Source organism: Schistocerca serialis, chromosome 2 (genome assembly GCF_023864345.2).
Source record: "Schistocerca serialis cubense isolate TAMUIC-IGC-003099 chromosome 2, iqSchSeri2.2, whole genome shotgun sequence".
Lineage (NCBI taxonomy): Eukaryota > Metazoa > Arthropoda > Insecta > Orthoptera > Acrididae > Schistocerca > Schistocerca serialis.
Window position 1 is genome coordinate 857,752,121 of NC_064639.1, and position 21,444 is coordinate 857,773,564.

The window sequence follows — 21,444 nt, forward strand, 5'->3', positions numbered from 1 at the left end:
CTCGAATAGATTGCAGCATTTCACTTGAAATTAAAGTAGCAATAGGAACGCCGGCCGGAGTGACCGAGCGGTTCTAGGCGCTACAGTCTCGAGCCGCGCGACCGCTACGGTCGCAGGTTCGAATCCTGCATCGGGCATGGATGTGTGTGATGCCCTTATGTTAGTTAGGTTTAAGTAGTTCGAAGTTCTAGGGGACTGATGACCTCAGAAGTTTAGTCCCATAGTGCTCAGAGCCATTTGAGCAATAGGGATGCATTGGAGACGTCAGTGGAACAGTAGAGCGAACATCCATAATGCCACGAAGGACAGTCGCGACGAGTGATCGGGTCGGTATCATCACTTTAAGCGAAGAAGGCTTGTCAATCAGGAAAGTTGCTCGATGTGTGCAGTAGAGTCAAAGTAATGCGGTACGAACATAGAATCGGTTCCAACTGACAGATAAGATTGAAGACTTCCGCCGCACAGGACGTTCCACGCTCGACAGGTTCACAAAATTGTCGATATCTACGACTTTTAAGTCAAAAGAACTGTTGGCTGTGCTCTCCAGAAACGAATGCGGTGTTCTAAGGGGTTACAGGACGTTATGTATCGCATCAAAAGTGTTAGAAGACGATTGCATGATGCAAACCTCCATTCCAGACGACCACGACGAGCACTACGTCATACACCACTGCATCGTGGATTCCGTTACAGATGGGCAAGAAATCATGCAGAATGGACGTGCAGAACTGGCTTCGGCTGTTATTTACGTACGAAACATGGATCTGTTTGTAATCGCAGACTACGTATTTGGAGACAGCCCGGTAATATCGAACGCCTTCAACACTCTGCCACAGATGTGGAACAGGGTTGTGGTGGAGTGGTGTTCTGCAATGACGTTACGTGGGGCCACCGTACACCTGTCGCCGTCGTTCAGGGCAATCTCACTGCTCTATGTTACAGGAACATGCCTATGCAACTAATAGTGGGACCGTATCGCCAACATTTTGGTAAAAATTTCATCTTGATTTATGATGATTAGCATCCTCATCGCGCTGTTCTCTATTGAAATGTGCTAGTTTCGGACGTCGATTACGACCACATAGTGTGCGCGACTTACGCAGAATCGCAATTGAAGAGTGGGTAATTGGAACCTGGGCTAGCTCGATGATCTCAGGGATGGTTAGCCACGACAGATTCACGTACTGACGTTGCTCAAGATTGCCGAAAAAAACACGTGGGAAACAGATGACTTTCTCGTTACATAAATGACTTTTTATTTGGTAGTCTGGGCGCATTGCAAATGAATATATGCGCACGTCTCAGAGCCAATTTTTGTTTCTGTGTCACGAATTTCAAAATAAATGGATGACGCAAACCTTTTGTTGATGTGTATATTTTTAACAAACGATTGCTTTCAGTAATACTGCTGTGACTACGCATCTACATCTAAGGTCACAATTAAGTGCCTGGCAGAGGTATCATTGAACTCCAAGTTATTTCTCTGCTGATCCACTCTCGAACTCCATACGACGAAAAGGAACATTCAAATGATTCAGTGCGAGTTCCGATTTCTCTTACTTTATTATGATGATCATTTTTCTCTCTCATAGGTGGGCCGCAACAAAATATTTTCACACTCTGCGGAGAAAGGTGGTGACTGAAATATCATGAGAAGGTCCTGCCGCAGCGGAAAACGCCTATGTTTTAGTGACTGCCTCCCCAATTCGTGTATCATATCCATTGCACTCTCTCCCCTACTTCGCGATAGTACACAACGAGCTACCCTTCTTCGAACTTTTTCCAGTCCTCCGTCAATCCTACTTGCTAAGGATTTCACACAGCACAGGAGCACTACAGAAGAACATGTTTTCAGTGTTCTGCCAATAGTTCGCAGTCTTTGGTTTGTTGTTGAACACAACATTACCTAGATCATCAATCCTTTTTCTGTTATACGGAGTTGTAGTCCCTAAGTATTTATTGAACTGCACAGGACGAATGTTACGATTGCTAGCATACACGTTTGAGCTGCGTTGTTGTTGTTGTTGTTGTTGTTGTTGTTGTTCTGCTGAGACCTTGCAAGGCGAAGGAAATTCACATTTATTGGATTCGCATTAGCTTTGCCGTACTCGAAACCCATTGGCTTTGCCTTATTCGAAACCAAGACTCTTTTATTCCCCATAAGTTGCTCGCGTATCATCTCATTTCTGGAAACCCAGAATCTACTCTGTAGGAATCAACATGGATCCCGGAAACAGCGATCGTGTGAGACCCAATTCGCTTTATTTGTTGATGGGATCCAGAAAATATTAGATACAGGCTCCCACGTAGATGCCATTTTCCTTGACTTCCGGAAAGCGTTCGATAGAGTTCCTCACTGTCGCCTGATAAACAAAGTAAGAGCCTACAGAATATCAGACCAGCTGTGTGGCTGCATTGAAGAGTTTTTAGCAAACAGAACACAGCATGTTGTTCTCAATGGAGAGACGTCTACAGATGTTAAAGTTAACCTCTGGCGTGCCACAGGGGAGTGTTATGGGACCATTGCTTTTCACAATATATATAAATGACCTAGTAGATAGTGTCGCAAGTTCCATGCGGCTTACCGCGGAAGATGCTGTAGTATACAGAGAAGTTGCAGCATTAGAAAATTGCAGCGAAATTCAGGAAGATCTGCAGCGGATAGGCGCTTGGTGCAGGGAATGGTAACTGACCCTTAACGTTATTCAGGAAGATCTGCAGCGGATAGGCGCTTGGTGCAGGGAATGATAACTGACCCTTAACGTAGACAAATGTAATGTATTGCGAATACATAGAAAGAAGGATCCTTTATTGTATGATTATATGATAGCGGAACAAACACTGCTAGCAGTTACTTCTGTAAAATATCTGGGAGTATGCGTACGGAACGATCTGAAGTAAATTAATTGCTGGTAAGGCGGGTGCCATGTTGAGTTTCATTGGGAGAGTCCTTAGAAAATGTAGTCCTTCAACAAAGGAAGTGGCTTCCAGAACACTCGTTCGACCTGTACTTGAGTATTGCTCATCAGTGTGGGATCCGTACCAGGTCGGGTTGACGGAAGAGATAGAGAAGATCCAAAGAAGAGCGGCGCGTTTCGTCACAGGGTTATTTGGTAAGCGTGATAGTGTTACGGAGATGTTTAGCAAACTCAAGTGGCAGACTCTGCAAGACAGGCGCTTTGCATCGCGGTGTAACAGCTGTCCAGGTTTCGAGAGGGTGCGTTTCTGGATGAGGTATCGAATATATTGCTTCCCCCCTACTTATACCTCCCGAGGAGATCACGAATGTAAAATTAAAGAGATTCGAGCGCACACGGAGGCTTTCCGGCAGTCGTTCTTCCCTCGAACCATACGCGACTGGAACAAGAAAGGGAGGTAATGACAGTGGCACGTAAAGTGCCCTCCGCCACACACCGTTGGGTGGCTTGCGGAGTATAAATGTAGATGAAGATGAAAGCCGAAGCGTTTTACCAAACGGAAACTATTTACGTTCCTTATGTTTTACAGATTCTGCAAGAGGAGAAAGGGGTGCTCGTGTCACTGGAGAGGTGCCTGAAAGACCGCTGTTCGGAACTGGAGGCGACAGTTAAGAGGCAGCAGCAGCAACAACATCAACAACAGCGCCAACAGCAGAAACAGACGGACGCGGGGGGCGGCGGCTCGACTCCCGCCGAGGACGAGGGCATCAGCTCCTCCGACCAGGAGCACTCGCTGGAGGAGCGCGAGCCCATGGTGTACGAGCTCTTCCACGTGCACAACGACACCATCCTCATGCAGGAGACCAGCGTCGACGACGGCCCCGAGCCCAGCGAAGCCGAGGGCTGCGTCGTCGGTGGCGGCGCTGGCGGCGGCGGCGTAGTCGGAGGCGGAGCCGCGGCCGACGAGGACGAAGAGACGACCATCGACGAGGTGATCGAGGAGCTGCGCAACATCATCAACGACGCGGAGACGGAGGCGTACGCGGCCGAGGCGGCGGCGGTAGCGAAGGCGGGCAAGCGCAAGGAGGAGCCGCTGCTGATCGCGGAGGAGAGGCCGCCCGCCGTGGGCTTCACGGTGCGCATCCAGGCGCTGGAGCGCGAGGCGGAGATCGTGCCGGCCAGACTGCTGCCGCAGCCGCCGCGCCGCGCCCGCAGCCTGGTGCAGCTGGCGCCGCGCGCGCACGCGCACTACGTCTCCTCCAGCGCCGCCAAGAGCGCCTCCTTCTTCGACGACGACGAGGAGTCGCCCGTGCACTCCAGCGAGGAGGAGGACTCCGACTCCCTGCTCAGCAGCGCCGCCAGGTGAGACCACGCCGTCAGCACTTCTGAAGGCGTAGCACAGATTAGATTAGATTAGTTTTTCGTTCCATAGATCCGTGCTGAGGAGATCCTCGTGGATGTGGAACATGTCAACTTTTTTTTTTTTTAAAGCTGAAGTAACAATACTAATAGTATGAATATATAGAGTACATCATTTGTTTCCATTAAAAAATTCGTCAGTGGCGTACAAGGAGTTGGCCACTATTAAGTCTTTCAGGCTCCTTTTAAACTGATCTTTATTTGTAACTAAATTGTTTATGTTCGCTGGCAAATTACTGAAGATGAGTGTTCCTGAGTCGTGGACCCCTTTTTGAACTAAAGTAAGTGCTTTTAAGTCTTTGTGCAGATCATTTTTGTTCCTGGTATTGTATGTATGAACTGAGCTGTTTGTTGGAAAAAGAGATACGTTATTTAGGACAAATTTCATTAAGGAGTAAATATACTGAGAGGCAGTAGTTAGTATACCCAGTTCTTTGAAGAGGTTTCTACAGGACGTCCGTGATTTTACTCCACAAATAATCCGTATTATACGCTGTTGGACTCTGAAAACTTTTGTTTGGCTTGAAGAGTTACCACAAAATATTATACCATATGACATTATGGAATGAAAGTTGTCAAAGTATGCAAGCTTTTTCATTTTCATGTCGCCTATGTCTGCTAACACTCGAATTGCAAATACTGATTTGTTAAGGCGTTTTCTGCAGTTCTGTGGTGTGCTCCTCCCAACTGAATTTATTATCAAGTTGTAATCCCAGAAATTTAAGACAGTCAGTCTCTTCTATCTGCTCTTCTTCATACTTTATGCATATGCCGGGTGAAAACCTCTTACAGGTTCTGAATTGCATATAGTGAGTCTTTTCGAAGTTTAATGTCAGTGAGTTGGCTTTAAACCATTTATTAATATCCATGAAAATATCATTAGCAGATCTTTCTAGAACTACACTCGACATACTATTTATTGCAATACTTGTGTCACCTGCAAACAAAACGAACTCTTAATGTACACATGAAAAAGCAATGGCCCTAAAATTGATCCTTGTGGGACACCACATGTAATTTCTTCCCATTCTGATGATGACTGATGACTTACTTCACTAGTCCCTTGCACTGACACCCTTTGTTCCCTGTTAGCGAGGTATGACTTGAGCCATTTTGCAGCACTGCCTGTGACACCATAGAATTCTAATTTATTTAAAAGGATTAGAATTCTATGGTGTCACGGGCAGTGCTGCAAAATGGTTCAAGGTTTTATTGTTAATGATTGTTGACTCCATGACACATGGAAGTTTGCGTCGGTCCTTGAGGCGCGCTCAGACAGCCGCAGTCGTTAGTGCGACCGCTCGCGATAAGCGGGAAATACGGGTCCGATTCCAGGTCTGGCACAAATTGTCATGTGTCACAAACAGCTGAAGTCAAAATGCGAATCCATTTCGCAAAAGTACGAGGGTCACTCCAAAAGAAACGCACACTATTTTTGTAAAATACAGTTTTAATTCTGCATGTGTGAACGTTTTACAGTGTGTAGATACATCCTTACCGCTTGTTTTCAAACTTGGTTCAACCTGTTCCCGTGAGTGGCGCCACCGCAGCATGTCTTCTAGATGGCTGCTACACTTGACGTTTGTTAGAAGCAACGTGCTGTCATAGAATTCCTGTGCTGTGAAAACGAGACAGTGGGAAACATCCACAAGAGATTGAAAAAGGTATATGGTGATGCTGCTGTCGGTCGCAGTACACTTAGTCGGTGGGCAAGCAGGTTACGTGATGAAAGCGGGCACGGCAATATCGAGAATTGTACTCGCAGCGGCAGGCCTCGTACTGTACACACTCCCGACAATGTGCAGAGAGTTAACGAATTGGTGACTGCTGACAGATGCATCACAGTGAACGAATTCTCACGCTACGTTGGTATAGGGGAAGGAAGTGTTTGCAGAATACTGAAAGTGTTGGCGTTAAAAAAGGTTTGTGCCAGCTGGGTTCCCAGAATGTTGACAGTGGCTCACAAAGAAACAAGAAAACGGTATGCAGGGAAATTTTGGAACAGTACGAGAATAGTGGAGTTGAATTTCTTGGAAGAATTGTGACAGGTGATGAAACATGGCTCCGTCATTTTTCACCATAAATTCTGATGCATATGTGACGACACTGAAGAAACTTCAAGCTCGACTGAGTCGTGTTCGACCACATCGGTAAAAGCAGGATGTTTTGCTGTTGCGCGACAATGCACGGCCACATGTCAACCATGGAAGCGATCACAGAACTCGGATGGACAACACTGAAACATCCGCCTTACATCCTGACCTGGCTCCCTATGACTATCATCTCTTTGGGAAACTGTAAGACTATCTTCGTGGAACAAGGTTTGAAGATGATGACTCCCTTGTGCACGCTGCCAAACAGTGGCTCCAACAGGTTGGTCCATAATTTTACCGTGCAGGTATACAGGCGCTGGTTCCAAGGTGGCGTAAGGCAGATGAGAGGGATGGAAATTATACGGAGAAATGAAAATATTGTTCCTAAAGAATGTATCTACACACTGTAAAACTTTCAAGCATGTAGAATAAAAGATGGATTTTAAAAAAATAGTGGCATTTCTTTTGGAGTGACCCTCGTATTTAATGAGGTACACAAATATTTCGTCTCCGGTGTCAGTCTTCTCTACTCAGAGTAGAGCTAACCCTGTCCATCCTGAATTATTTTACGTATGCATTCCAACCTTATACTTTTTGTTCTCTACAGCTCCCTGTAGTTCCTTGTAAGTTATTCCCTGATGTCTTAATACACACTCTGTCAACTTCTCTTTTCCTCTCGGGACATAGACTTCAAATACACTCTTTTCCTCCCCGGTTCTCCACAAAATTCGTTATTTCTTGTCTCAGTCTACAATGCTGTTCAAAACTGAAGGATGAAAGTAACTTTCCCAAGTTGTGCCACTGCCAACTAACAATGTTCGATGATATTTGGACCATAAACAGAAAGAACTTCGCAGTACAGTACAGAGGTACACAGAAATGCGCAATGATACGAACAGAAACGACACTTTCAATCAAAGATAATAATTACAATGAATGGCAGTGCATGAATGCGTACTCCGCAACGTGCTGCCGTGTTGGCCACAACATTGATAAGGAGTTACTGTGGTAGGGCGTTCCATTCCTCCACCGCCGCAGCTGACGACTGCTTGACGTTCCTTGGTGCATGTGAACGAGCTGCAGTTGGTCTCCCCAACGTATCCCACGCATGCTGGGTGGGAGGAACAGGAAGGCCAATCCATTCCCCCTACATCCTCTCCTTCCTAGAGTTCCTTCACCTGTGATGTTCGATGCATTCGAGCAGAGTCATCCATAAAAATGAAGTGAGGGTCGAAAGCACCCCTGAAAGGACGCACATGGGGAAGGAGTCCAGAGTCACAATAACATTGCCTGGTGAGCGCACCATTTTCAAAGATTCGGAAGCGAGTACACCAATGCAGTATTATGCGTCGCTACACCGCAACACCTGGACCACCAAAACGATCATGTTTCGCATTGTTCCTGAGTGTATTACGAGTTCCCACCTCTTGCCATGTGAGGGTACGTCCGGTATTGTCGAAAATGATCGTTTTGGTGGCCCACGTGTCATGGTGTGGGAAGCCATTATGTTGAACTGACCTCCAGATCATTGAACACGGTACACTCACAGTCAGCGTTATTGTGCAACTGTTCTCCTTCTCCATGTGCCTCTTTTCAGAGGTACACTCGGCCCTGGCTTCATTTTTATACATGGTAATGCGCGACCGCGTCTAATTGCGCAGGCAGACGAGCTCTTGGAATGAGAGGACATTCGTTGAATGGACTGGCTTGTCCATTCCCCCAACTTAAATCCAGCTGAGCGCTTGTGGAAAGCATGGGAGAGACTGGCCAAGGTAGGGTTTCGTAAGCACGAACACAAGCAGTAAGAACTCTCGCCATGTGCAGTTGACCATTATCTTGCTGTAACGTAAGCCCAGGATGGCATGCCGTGAAGGGCCACTAAATGGGCCATAGAATATCATTGATGTATTGCTGTGGCGTAATGGTGCCACAGCCCACCCGGTTAGCCGAGTGGTCCAATGCACAGCTTTCTGGAGTGGGAAGGAGCACTTGGTCCCTAGCACGATTCCGCCCAGTGGACTTGTGTCGAGGTCCGGTGAGCCAGCCTGTCTGTGGATGGTTTTTAGGAGGTTTTCCATCTGCCTCGGCAAATGCGGGCTGGTTCCCCTTATTCCGCCTCAACTACACTATATCAGCAATTGCTGCGCAAACAAGTTCTCCATGTACGCGTACACCACCATTACTCTACGATGCAAACATAGGGGTTACACTCATCTGGTGTCAAACGTTCCCTGGGGGGGGGGGGGGGGATGGGGGGAGGTCCACCGGGGCCAAACCACACAATAACCCTGGGTTCAGTGTGGGGCGGTGGAGAGGTGAAGTGGACTGCGGTAGTCGTTGTAGGGTTGTGGACCACTGCGGCTGCGTCGGGGACAGATCCTCTCCGTCGTTTCTAGGTCCCCGGTTAACATACAACATACAATGGTGCCGCAGATGAAAACCGAAGGTGTCTGCTATGAAAATAAATGGCACCCCAGACCATCAGTCTAGTCAGGCTGGTATCCCTCTGCTGTCTGGGGCGTCTCCAAACACGTCTTCACTGGTCACTGAGGTTCAGTTCAAAGCAGGACTTACAGCACCACTGAAAACAATTCTACACTAGTCAATGAGATTCCTGGCTGAAGATGGGCTGGAGACGCCCAGGGCGGAGATGGGATACTAACTTCACTGTCACACACCATATGGCCCACCAACCAGGAGTGATAGTCCACGGTGCCGTGTCCTTACGTAATAGGACGTCTTTGGTTGTCATGCGCAGCGCCCTTACAGCATAGTGACACGACAATGATATTCTATGTCCCAGTTTGTTGCTCTTAATGGCAAACGAACCTGGGCTTACACTTCAGCAAGGTGATGTCCGATCACAAACGGAGAGAGTTTCTACAGCGTAACGAGACAATTAGCCATCACAGATTGATTCAAAATGACCACCAGCAGCGGCAACACGCTTCCAGTCTGCTACGGAACGAGTGCTGCACACTTGCTAGCGTTTCAGTAAAGGTGTCCAGGCAGGCTGCAGTAATACATCATTGTATATCATCAGGTGTAGTTGATATGGCCTTTTAGAAAGCGTCTTTCAGCTTTCCCTGCAGAAAAAAGTCTATAGTTGCCAAATCCAGGGAATGGGCCGGCCAAGGTACAGGTTCTCTGCGTCCAATCCAATGATTTCGAAATAATTCGTGAAGACATGCTGTAGAAGTTCGTGCACTATAGGCTGGACAGCCACCATGTTTGTATCACAGGTTCCTCCACCTAGTCTGCTGAGGAACGCCTTCCAGCATCCATGGAAGGTGGTCTGGTAGGAGTTTGTGATACTTGTGTGCATTCATTGTTCTGTGGATGAAAAACGAGGCTGTCAGCTGATGATCACTATCCCACACCACACGTTTACACTCCACGGTCACAGACGCTTCACCTGGCGAAGGCAACGTGGATTGTCAACAAACCAATAGTGCATGTTCGACATGTTAACTGACTATGATTAATAAATGTGGCTTTATCACTAAACAAGATACACAATACATCTGGGGTATTCTGTTTTGATGCTCATCTACATAAGTTAACACGATTCTCATAATCATTTTCACGCCGTTCTTGGTATAGAGAGATGTAGCATATGTCGATGGAGGATGCACAGTGCACTTGCAGGAAGAACATTATTTCCCCCTCTTTTGTCGTCACTTGTTTCCTTCTGTTATGTTGTCTAGGTATTAAACCACTAAATTTATGTAACTGGTTTAAGAGGTTGATAAATAATTCCCCAGATGGCTGACATCTATTGGGATATCTTGCCGCATACACCACACAAGAAATAACTGCGTTCTTCCTTCACTCTCTATACATCATGACGATCTCGGCTTTTTCTGCATTGGTATATCCCATCGTCCACTCACGACCTACTGCTTGGACTGTCTCACGCTGACTGACTTGCAGTGCACTCAAGAAACGCACAAGCAAACTGTAAGCAAACATAACAACATAGTACGTAGCAACTGCGACGGTTGAATGGCACAAACTAGTGTCAGTTTGCAAACTTTTTAAAATACGATATCTCTTAAACGATTCGCACTGTAATGCTGCAACAGACACCACTGATATTCTAATTTACCCTACTTTCATTCAGTTAATGTCAACAGGCATTGTTCTACAGTGAAGAGCCAAAGAAACTCATACACCTGCCTAATATCGTGTAGGGCCTGCGCGAGCACGCAGAAGTGCGGCAACGCGATGTGGCATGGACTCGACTAATGTCTGAAGTAGTGCTGGAGGGAACTGACAACATGAATCCTGCAGGGCTGTCCATAAATCCGTAAGAGTCCTAGGGGTTAGAGATCACTTCTGAACAGCACTTTGCAAGGCATCCTAGATATTCTCAATAATGTTCATGTCTGGGGAGTTCGGTAGCCAGTGGAAGTGTTTAAATTCAGAAGTGTGTTCCTGGAGCCACTCTGTAGAAATTCTGGACGTGTGGGGCGTCGCATTGTCGTGGTGTAATTGTCCAAGTTCGTCGGAATGCACAATGTACATGAATGGATGCAGGTGAACAGACACGATGGTTACGTACATGTCACCTGTCAGAGTCGTATCTAGGCCTATCAGGAGTCCCATATCACTCCAACTGCACACGCCGCACACCATTACAGAGCCTCCACCATCTTGAACAGTCACCTGCTGACATGCAGGGTCGATGGATTCATGAGGTTGTCTCCATACCGGTTCACGTCCATCCGCGCGATACAATTTGAATCGAGACTAGTCCGACCAGGCAACATGTTTCCAGTCGTCAACAGTCCAATGTCGGTGTTGAAGGGCCCAGGCGAGGCATAAAGCTTTGTGTAATGCAGTCATCAACGGTACACGAGTGGGCCTTCGGCTCCTAAAGACCATGTCAATGATGTTTTGTTGAATGGTTCGCACGTTGACACATGTTGATTGCCCAGCATTGCTACTGCAGCAGGGTTGCACATCTGTCACGTTGAACGATTCTCTTCACTCATCGCTGGTCCCGTTCTTGCAGGATATTTTTCCGGCCGCAGCAATGTCGGAGATTTGATGTCTTACCGGATTCCTGAAATTAACGGTGATGATGATGATGATGATGACCCGTACTCCGTGACAGAGCGTAGGGGAACGATGCGGGAGACCCGCACCGCCGCAGTAGGCAAGGTCCTAGTGGAGGTGGTTTGCCATTGCCTTCCTCCGACCGTAATGGACATGAATGATGATGATGAAGACGACACAACAACAGCCAGTCATGTCGAGGCATGGGAAATCCCTGACCCCGCCGGGAATCGAACCCGGGACTCAGTGCTCGGGAAGCGAGAACGCTACCGCGAGACCACGAGCAGCGGACATTAACGGTACAGTCGTGATATTGTTGCACGGGAAGTTCCTCATTTAGTCTCTTCCTCGTAGATGCTGTGTCCCATCGCTCGTGCACCGACTATAACACCAGGTTCAAACTCAGGTAAATCTTGATAACCTGCAAGTGTAGCAACAGTAACTGATATAACAACTGCACCGGACACTTGTCTTATATAGGCACTGCCGACCACGGCGCCGTATTCTGCCTGTTTACATATCTCTGAATTTTGAGTGTGCATGCATATACCAGTTTCTGTTTCGCCTCAGTGTATTTAAAAAAGAGTATGTCTGCACAAAAAATACACATTCTAAGTATTATTGCAACTTAAGAACTTTCAGCATTGCAGCGCGTCAGCAATCGTAAGTAACGAAATAATTATAAAAATCCGCCTCGATTGCACAAAGTACCTGGTGTGTACCTAGGTTTCAGCGTGGGTAAGCACGCCTTCTTCGGAACAATTTTGTAAAACAGCTTCCCTAAATGAGCATAGTCAAAAGCTAAAATAAACACCTACAGGGGCAAGACCCCATAAATTTTTTTTACAAATACACGGTACATATGTACCAAGTCAATAATATTACTTATCTCTGTGTGTGCTGCCTTGCCCCAGCCAACGTACGATGGTCACAGGCTCTCCATTTTTATGGGGTCTTGTCCCTGTAGGTGTTTATTTTAGCCTTTGACTACGCCCATTTAGGCAAGCTGTTTTATAAAATTGTTCTGAAGAAGGCGTGGTTACCCAAGCTGAAACCTAAGGTAAACACCAGGTACTTTGTGCAATCGAGGCGGATTTTTATAATTATTTATTTATTAAATTATTGCAACTTGTTGATCGGTTAACAATAGGAGCCCCTGACTACCGATCCATTCTGTGAAAACTGCATATCACCCGGACTTTCTATTTCCGCAAGTTTGAGGCGATCAACCCTGTGTATGATAGTATGCATGAAATGTACGGAGCGCAGCTAGTGTAGATGTGCGCCTTCTTCAGGGACCACTGCGGCACAAAGAAGTGGACAGTGAGGGAGGCGAAGTCCACGGCGGCGCTGAGGCTGAAGCTGGCGGGCGCGGCGGCAGGCGAGCGGGGTGGCGGTCGGCCGGTGCGGCGCAGCGAGTCCTTCCACCAGGTGCTGGCCGGCGACCCCGAGCGCCGGCAGCGGCTGCAGGGCCGCTGCGGCAGCTTCGACGGCCTCTTCTGCGTCACCGACTCGCCGCGCAGCCGGCCGCGGTCGCCGCCCTCTACCGCCGTGGTGCCCACGCTGGCGCGCAACCGCCACCACTCCAAGAGCCTCGACTGCATCGACGAGGGCCTGCACGCGCTCGTCGACGTGGTCGTCGCGTCGACGGCCGCCACCGCCGCCACCAGCGTGTCCGTGTCTGCGGCGGCGGCGGCCGCGGCGCAGGACCGGCGCAGCAGCGGCCGCGGCTCCACCACCGACGAGTGGAGTCTCGAGTGGGACAAGAACTACCTGGCGGCGGCCGGCGCCGGCTCGCCCTCGCTGGCCGCGTCACCGCCCCCGCCGCCCATCGCCATCGTGCCCGTGTCGCGCTTCCCGGCCGCCGCAAAGCGCTACCCGCCCGACGGCGCCAGCAAGCCGCCCGTCTACCTGCCCGCCGCCACGCGCAAGAACTCCTTCGACGCGCCCTTCCTGGTGCGCGGCGGGCACGGCAACGCGGGCCTCTACTCGGGCCGGCAGGCGCTCTCCAGGGAAGCCATCGCCAAGCACAGCGCCAGGGCCCGGAGCGCCTCTTCCGCCGGGGCCACGCCGGGCCGGAAAGTGTCCGTCAGCGTCAAGGTCACCGACCTGCCCTCCGGACTCTACTAGGGCACCTTTCCCCAGCATACGAAAACACAGACTTCAGCACCACCTGTGCGTCATTTGTTTCTACACAACACACCATCATTTGTTTCTGCATCTCGAATTTTGATTTTCTACCAGAGTGTTGCTGTTTTCCACCTGCCGCGGAGAATATGTCTTTTCCCACATAAATCGTGCCCGAGATAGTCGCCAGCAGGGACAATCTATAAGGATAAGTCAAAAAGTATCAGTGTTTATTTATGCCATCCACGATTGTCTTTTATTTATTTCTAGTACGACGCGTTTCGGCAAATGATTCTAATTTTCGAGTGCATTCTTTCGCATTTATACGTAACATTTTCGATGTGTGGCATGCTGCATTATTCTGTTGTAATTAGTGATGGATATTTATATACAGTTAATGACTAATTTGCAAAAGGAATTTTTTTACTTGCAGTTTGCTTGTAGTTATTTCATAAACAAACCTATTGTTTTTACAGTCACAGACTTTACAACCATTTGCAGTAGAAAAAACAAAACAAAATTTATCTCCACAACATTTTTAGTTTATTACAACAACATTACAAAATTAGCAATGGCACAATTTTCCAACGTAGTCACCCTGCCCTCAGTCCTCTCTTCCACAAACTAACTCCTTCAGAAGTTTTTTTCATTGAGGACGGCTTCCTTTAACTCTTCATCAGAAGTGGGTCTGCAGCCTCTTAAACCATCTTTAAGTTGGCCACAAAATGTAAATAGGGCAGGACGAAATTAGGCCTGCGTGCAGGATGCTCCAAGCTTCAAAATGCATACTCTGAAGAGTTAGTACGAGCAGCGATATGTGAACATGCATCATCGTGCAAAACAATAACAGTATTTGACAATAAATCTTTGCATTTGGATCAAATTGCAGGCCTCAACTCATTGCAGACCACGTGACTGTAACATTCACTGTTTACTGTCGATTCCTTTTCTAGGTACTGTTCCAATGGACCCATTCGTGTGTCAAAAAACTATGAACATAACTTTTCTAGCAGAAAGTTTACTCCTGAATTTCTTTTCGGTTGGAGATCCATTCCATCTTCCTGCATTTGCTGTCGGGTTCAGAGTGTTTACTGCCAGTGGAGATTAATTTCAAAAGCATTTCCATTTCGTTAGCATGATGGTCTAGTAACTGCTGGAACATTCTTAAAAGGCTGCACTTGGGTTCTTTATTGATTTGTTTTTGGATCTATTTTGCACAGACTTTATGCAAATTGACCCTGTTATGAATGATGTCTCGTACAGAACTGTAACTAATGTGCAGTTGGTTTTCCACTTCACCGACAGTCATATGTAGGTTATTCAAAAGCAGGTCACAGACTTGCTCAATATTGACATTAGTAGTTGATGTGAAGGGACATCCTGCACTTTACTTGTTCTTCATCCTCACATGGCCACTTCTGAATTGTTGAATTCACTTGTAATCACTTTGCCAAGCCTGTCCTGAAACTGTTCTAGGTTTTTAAGCTCCTGGTATACTTTCAGAAAAAAAAATATTGTGGGACCTTGGCCCTAACTGATGCAAATGGAGAGTAGTGCAGCCATGTTTATTTTGCAACAGAGCAAAGAAAACTGATGTGACAATGCACAAGTAAAGTGAATGGTGCCATCTAGTGGCTGGCAACTGCACTAAGCTGTACCACTAACCAAAAGACAAATACAAAGAACGTGCAGATACTTAATGACATATTCATGTATTATCAGACACTGCTAATTCAAAGCCTGTACAGATAATAAGCTGTACCTGAACAAATTGGAACACTGAAAATATGAACCAACAACTACTCAGAATTAGTTTAAAAGAAAATGTCTAAAGTGTTGCACTGAAAACAAAATCAACTTTTGTGTAAATCATTTATTTCCCAAAATGAAAAAACAGAAAATATCATTTTCACCTGCAGAAGGAATATGTTTCAACAGGAACTCAGATATAGATTTTTAAGTTAGTATTTAGTGATTTGTGCAATATATTTATATACAGCTGTTTGATGTCTGTAGGACCAGCAAACAGATGCATTTATTGGCAAACAACTGCTTATCATCTTCATTGCAAGTGTGTTAATATTGAATTGTCATGCCTATGTTATTTCCCATGTACAAATTTCGTTATGCCCCTCTGTTCTCTTATTCTTCTGAGTAAACAACTGAAAATCACCATGCACTGAAATCTATGCTTTCTGTTGCTATGTAGCTCCTTCCACAACTTTTGCATCCTAGGTACTCTATCACTGTACTTGACTTATAGTCCAAACTGTTTGCCTGTTTGTATTTTGAACATGTGTTCCTGGAAAACTTGCCAATTTTGCATGTATTATTATTGCTGCAGTATCTATTTGTCAGTTACTGTACTGATTAATGTCATGTCAATTTTGTGCTCTATCCTGTAACAGACTAAAGTGATTCACAGCCAATAAGTAATGATGTGAAGATCACATAATGCTTAAACTTTCTGCCTGGTATGCCTTTTGAATTTCCTCTTCCTAGCTTGGTTCACATATGTGACTAAGACACCCATGTTTTTCTCCTAATGCAGTATGAATGTTAAAATTATTCTTGATGATAAATAGAGATTTTATGGAGCTACAATAATAACAGCCACATTTGCACTATGGAAGAATAAGCAATGTGTAGTCATTGTCGTAGATAGGAGAGTTTACATTTTTTTGAATGAAGAAGCAATGTAGACCTACTGCAGTTAAAGCAGAAGAAGAAACCATTGTTTATATATTTGATCTGATGATTTACAGAAAGAATCTTCTCTTTCAGAAGAAGAAATACTGATTTCCTAACATTTTACAAAGTGAATCGTGCAATATATTTATACATTACATATATAGTGTTTATAGTGAACTGGTGGAATTTTGTATAATTACCACACTTTTTAATCACTTTTTTGGGGAATTATGTTATTTTGATGAGAACCTGACCATGAAGTACATTAGGCATCTTTTCAAAGAACCTTCACTCACGACATTACCACAAATAAAAAGAATCTGTACCTGCTTCTGTCAAGATATTTCCATGACATTACATTTTCTGAGCAAAAAATCAGAAATTTCTGAAATAAGGAAAAAATATTTTTTTGCATCTTAAATAAATGAAACCATGTATAAGTACCTGTTGCGTGTAGACTCATAGCATCTTTTAAAACACATGAGACCATTTTAAGACTATTCTTATTTTATACTTTTTCAGTGATTTTCTGTGAATTTTCTGCCCTACCAAGTTAATTATCCCTTGATGATTTTCAGCTTATTTTCTTATCCTGTCATGTGTTCTATATTACTTTACATATTTTCTCTATTTCATTTGTTCTCTAAATTTGTTCTTTAATATTTCATTACTACCTAAGTAGTCCATCTTGTACATCAGTTGCAAATTACTCTTTCTCATAATTATGATATGATGACTGACCTGACACCTACAACACGTTGTTAACATGGAAATAGTTTTGTCTTCCTTTCTCTCCGGAGAGAGCCGAATGGAGTTCCAAAAAAACTGTGAGCAAATAGTACTCATGAAACTGACACTGCAAAGTCCTGCACAATGAAATGAATAACTATTGGAAATTGTAAAAATTGGAAGCACAAGAATCTAAATAAAAATTTAATTATATAAGAAAGTCTCTTCACAAATATTCAGTGCACAGTAAAAATAAAGGAGTGTGTAGGAACAGTTTGTCCATATGTATGTGTCAGAAAATCGCAGTTGCTTCATCATATAATACTGAATGGGTGCTTTTTTCCCCTGTTTTCCAGAGATGACATATTTAGACTGCACTCTCTTCCCTCCTGTTACAAATTTCTAAGCACAGAAAAAAATGTTCATTTCATGAGTACTTGATTATTTTCACAAGTGAAATATTTAAATAATTCTTCTAACATATGAATAAAATGTATTTCTGTTTCTCCTTAATTTTATGTGTGACAGCCATTCTAATAATTTGCATTTATGAACTACCCATGTTTCATTCTATTAAGAAAGCATTGTTATTGAAAAAAGATGCCAATTTTATTAATATCTTTTATATTTTGTACTGTGTACAAGCCTTACAACAAGTTGAAAATTTTATATATTTCCTTTATTTGATGTGAGACATTTTTTTCCTTTGTTAATATTTGTATGGCAGTTTTTTGGCAGTCATCCATTACAGAGTAATTCTGGCCCAGGAAAGAATTTTAGTTAATATGCCAACCTATTATAAGATACTAAAATGTAAGCAGGTAATTATAACTATACAAGTATCAGTTTAATGGCTTTTGTAAATTTTTGAAGAGATGCCAACATGGTCAGCTGTCTGGGATCTTCTTTATCATTCCATACTTGATGCAATTATATTAAGAAATAACTTAATGTTCATACACTGGCACTGCATGTTTTGCTTCACAACAGAAGCAAAATTACTGGCATCTGCTGTTTGAAATCAATGAAATATTACCACAGCTGATATGGTTCTGCATGTTATCAGAATCATACACAGTCAAATTTAGAGTTTAGTAACACATTTGCTTTACTGGTGCAAATTTATCTTTCAGACACTGTAATTAGTAATTTTTATTTGTACATAGTCTATGAAACAGTGTGATCTCAGATTACATTTTAACATGATTTAGATCTTTTGTAATGTGTCACATTTTCAAGAAAAATAAAGGAAAATTGGAAGTAAGAAACTGTTATTGTTTATTCAGTTAGTTCAAGTACATGCAACTAATAAGCTTTTTACACATGTGCTGCACCTTTCCACAGCCCTTCATTGTCATCATAACTTCATACTGCAGCAGTGTTGTGTATCAATACAATAACATTGTTGATAAAATTACAACATGTACCAATACATGAGCATTGAAATGACTGATACGCTGCTTGTATATGAGTAGCCTAATAGCAAACCGGGAAATCTGTCTTCCCCATCAAAATTTAGTTAGCGATTGAGTCCGATAAAAAATTTTCTGCTCTTATTATTGTTGAAGTCCATTTGTTTCCTAAATGGAGCTAAATATGAAAAATCACATGTTGATATTCACTATTCACTTCAAAAGGAAGCACCACACAAGATCATGATGTCAGATTCGGACATTTGCTGAATAAATTAAATGCGAACCAATGTACACTGTATATTCACATAACTTCCAAAATCTGACAGGTTTCAAAACATTTATTTCAGTATTTGGTAGCAATAATTAACTTTTAAGTGGGTGAAATGGAATAAAAAGTTTCACCAATTACAGGACCAAAAGCTAGATAAAGAAGGAACAAAGTAAGGATAGCTTGTAACTGATATTGCTCCATTTTTTTTGCATTCCAGGTAATTATCAATTGTTGGAGAGAATTTTGATGTCAGAAAAATGTAAGAATATATAGGTAAGAATCTGATGAGAGTTAACTGGCCTTTTCTAAGAATTTCTGAGATACAAGGCCATGAAATGTAGAAATGGGCCATATTACCAAGATATGGGCAAATTCTTAATCATCACTGACTGCCTCTACTATCCTGGTAATAAAATCTGTAGCCTTGGGTTGGATTGTTGGCTAAAGGGGCTTGGGGGAAGGGGTGAAGATTCAATGTTTAAATAATCAAACTAAAATAGACTAAAAATAAATATTAAAATGCACCACTTGGATCAACAATGGAAACCTGTTTCCAAGCTCAGTGCTGTCAGTATAACATTATAGTTAATATATTAACAGAGAAGCATAGATGTTTACTGTTATTTGTTTATGGTTCTGTCTCCATTTTTCTACAATACACAATAATAATAGTGGTTTCATTGGTTGGAAAATCCAAGAAATTCCACTAACAGGATCCCTGAGGATTCGACGTGTAACCACAGAGTTAGTTGCCAGTGTTCATCACTAGTGATGTCTGACATTAAATACTTCCATGACAAGGGCGCCCATACCCAGGGGCAAGTGGAGGCCAAAGCCCCCCTGCCCCCCCCCCCCCCCCCAAGCTCTCAAGGAAAGGAAAAAAAAGTAGTGCAGTCAGGCATTTTCTTCAAAAAAAAATTATGTAAAAGTCGGTATTATGCAGATGTTTAACATATTTGGAAACAGAAATTTTTTACAGCTACTTAAAACTTTCAATTTGTCTTACAAAATATTAAAAATACTCCATAGCCCCAGTTCTAGATACCCCCCTACAAATTATCATATGGGAACCCTTGTTACAATGATGCATTTTACTCCATCCCTGAAAAGATTAAGCAAGATGCATTCATTCTCAAATATTTTATGCTGAAACACCCAACCCCTAAGAGGAAAAAGAAACAAGTGCTCCACTATCAAATAACGATTGATTAATTGAGGAATTTATGGGACTAAACAGCGAGGTCATCAGTCCCGCAATTCCAAGGTTACACATGGAAGAGAGACAGTCCACTACAAGTGGAGAGGAGACAAACTACAAAATGAAGTTAAAACACACCAGTAGAAGGTATAAAAAGGTAGATTGAATCTAAGAACTGAGAAAACAGAGGGATAAAATACCTATCTTTGCAAAGGGGGGTGGTCATGGGACACAGATCGAGAAAACATGCAGAAATGCCCCAATCACAACTACCCTGCCTCTGCTCTAGGAGTAAAGCAAACCCGTATATCTGAAAATAAAAAGCACTTTCAGTTCAATCATCCATGAATCGTGCGCTAATATAAAATTTAAGGAATCTGGTAGACTATACTTAGTATGAAGGGCAAAAAGAAGAAAACATTCCACGAATATATGTGATAGCATCAGTCTGGACCCACAACTGCATTGTGGGGGTGGTTCGTTACACAAGAGAAAACAATTAGTGAGCCTGGTATGACCAATGCATAGATGACATAAGACATTGGACTCCTATGAAGAGGAGCAGAAGAAAGAGTGGCAAACTGCAGTAGACTCCTTGACGGTGCGCCGTTTATTACTGAGAGTAGTAGTGCACCAGATTTCATTCCACTTTTGGGGAAAGAGAGATTTGATGCAGATCAGCACATCTGCAGCTGTAATCATGAAAGGGAATGAGGGGTAAGTATCTGCTTCTCTAGCCAAGTGGTCAGCCAGTCCATTCCCTGGGATGTCCACATGACTTGGGAGCCAGAGAAAGACAACTGAGCAGGGGGCACAGCCAAGAGCAGAGAGAAGGGCACAGATAGCAGAGACCAAAGGGTGATGAGAGTAGCATCGGACAATAGTCTGCAGGCTGCTCATTGCATCAGTACATATTAAAAACAACTGTGCATGGAGGCCTTAGAAACAAAATGGAAGGCTCTAAGAATGGCTAGGAGCTCTGCTGTGAACACACTACATGATCCCAGCAAAAAATAGTGTTCTAAGCCAGCAGGAGACATGAAAGTGTATTCCACTTCATCTATCATCATAGAACCATCAGTGTAGAAGATTGTGGCACCCTGGAACTTTGCAAGGATGGAATGTACAACTCACTGGAAAACCATGGGGGTGACAGAAAACTTAGGACCCTGACACAGATCAGTCTTAATCCGTGGTCTAAGTGCCATCCAATGGGGTGGGGGATACCCAAGTGGATTCCAGTGAGTAGAGACAGAGATCCTGACAGAGGGCAGTGACATGCATTCCAACTGGCAACGCACCTGTGTGCAGTTATCAAGTTTCAAGTTCCAAGAAACGGAATGTGCTACAACATCAAGGAGCATGTTGCCTAAATAAAATTCTGGATCGGGGTGTACTATGGGTTGATGACAAAAACACATAACCCGCGTTTTTGAGGGAGAAAACTGGAAGCCATGGGAGATGACCCATTCAGAGACCCGTCGGAAGGCGCCTTGGGGCCAGCACTCAGCAGATGCTACCA

General features: G+C 44.1%; 1 protein-coding gene across 1 annotated transcript in view; it reads left to right on the forward strand.

Annotated features, from left to right (window-relative positions):
• The window catches only part of LOC126456466 (uncharacterized), a 537,527-nt gene extending 519,238 nt beyond the window's left edge, over positions 1-18,289 (forward strand). Inside the window, exons 7-10 of the mRNA XM_050092217.1 lie at positions 3,508-3,820; positions 3,866-4,280; positions 12,787-13,153; positions 13,199-18,289. Coding sequence (XP_049948174.1) covers positions 3,508-3,820; positions 3,866-4,280; positions 12,787-13,153; positions 13,199-13,621 — 1,518 coding nt within the window. The 3' untranslated portion in view covers positions 13,622-18,289. The remainder of the gene's footprint in view (positions 1-3,507; positions 3,821-3,865; positions 4,281-12,786; positions 13,154-13,198) is intronic.
• Positions 18,290-21,444: the final 3,155 nt, after the last annotated feature.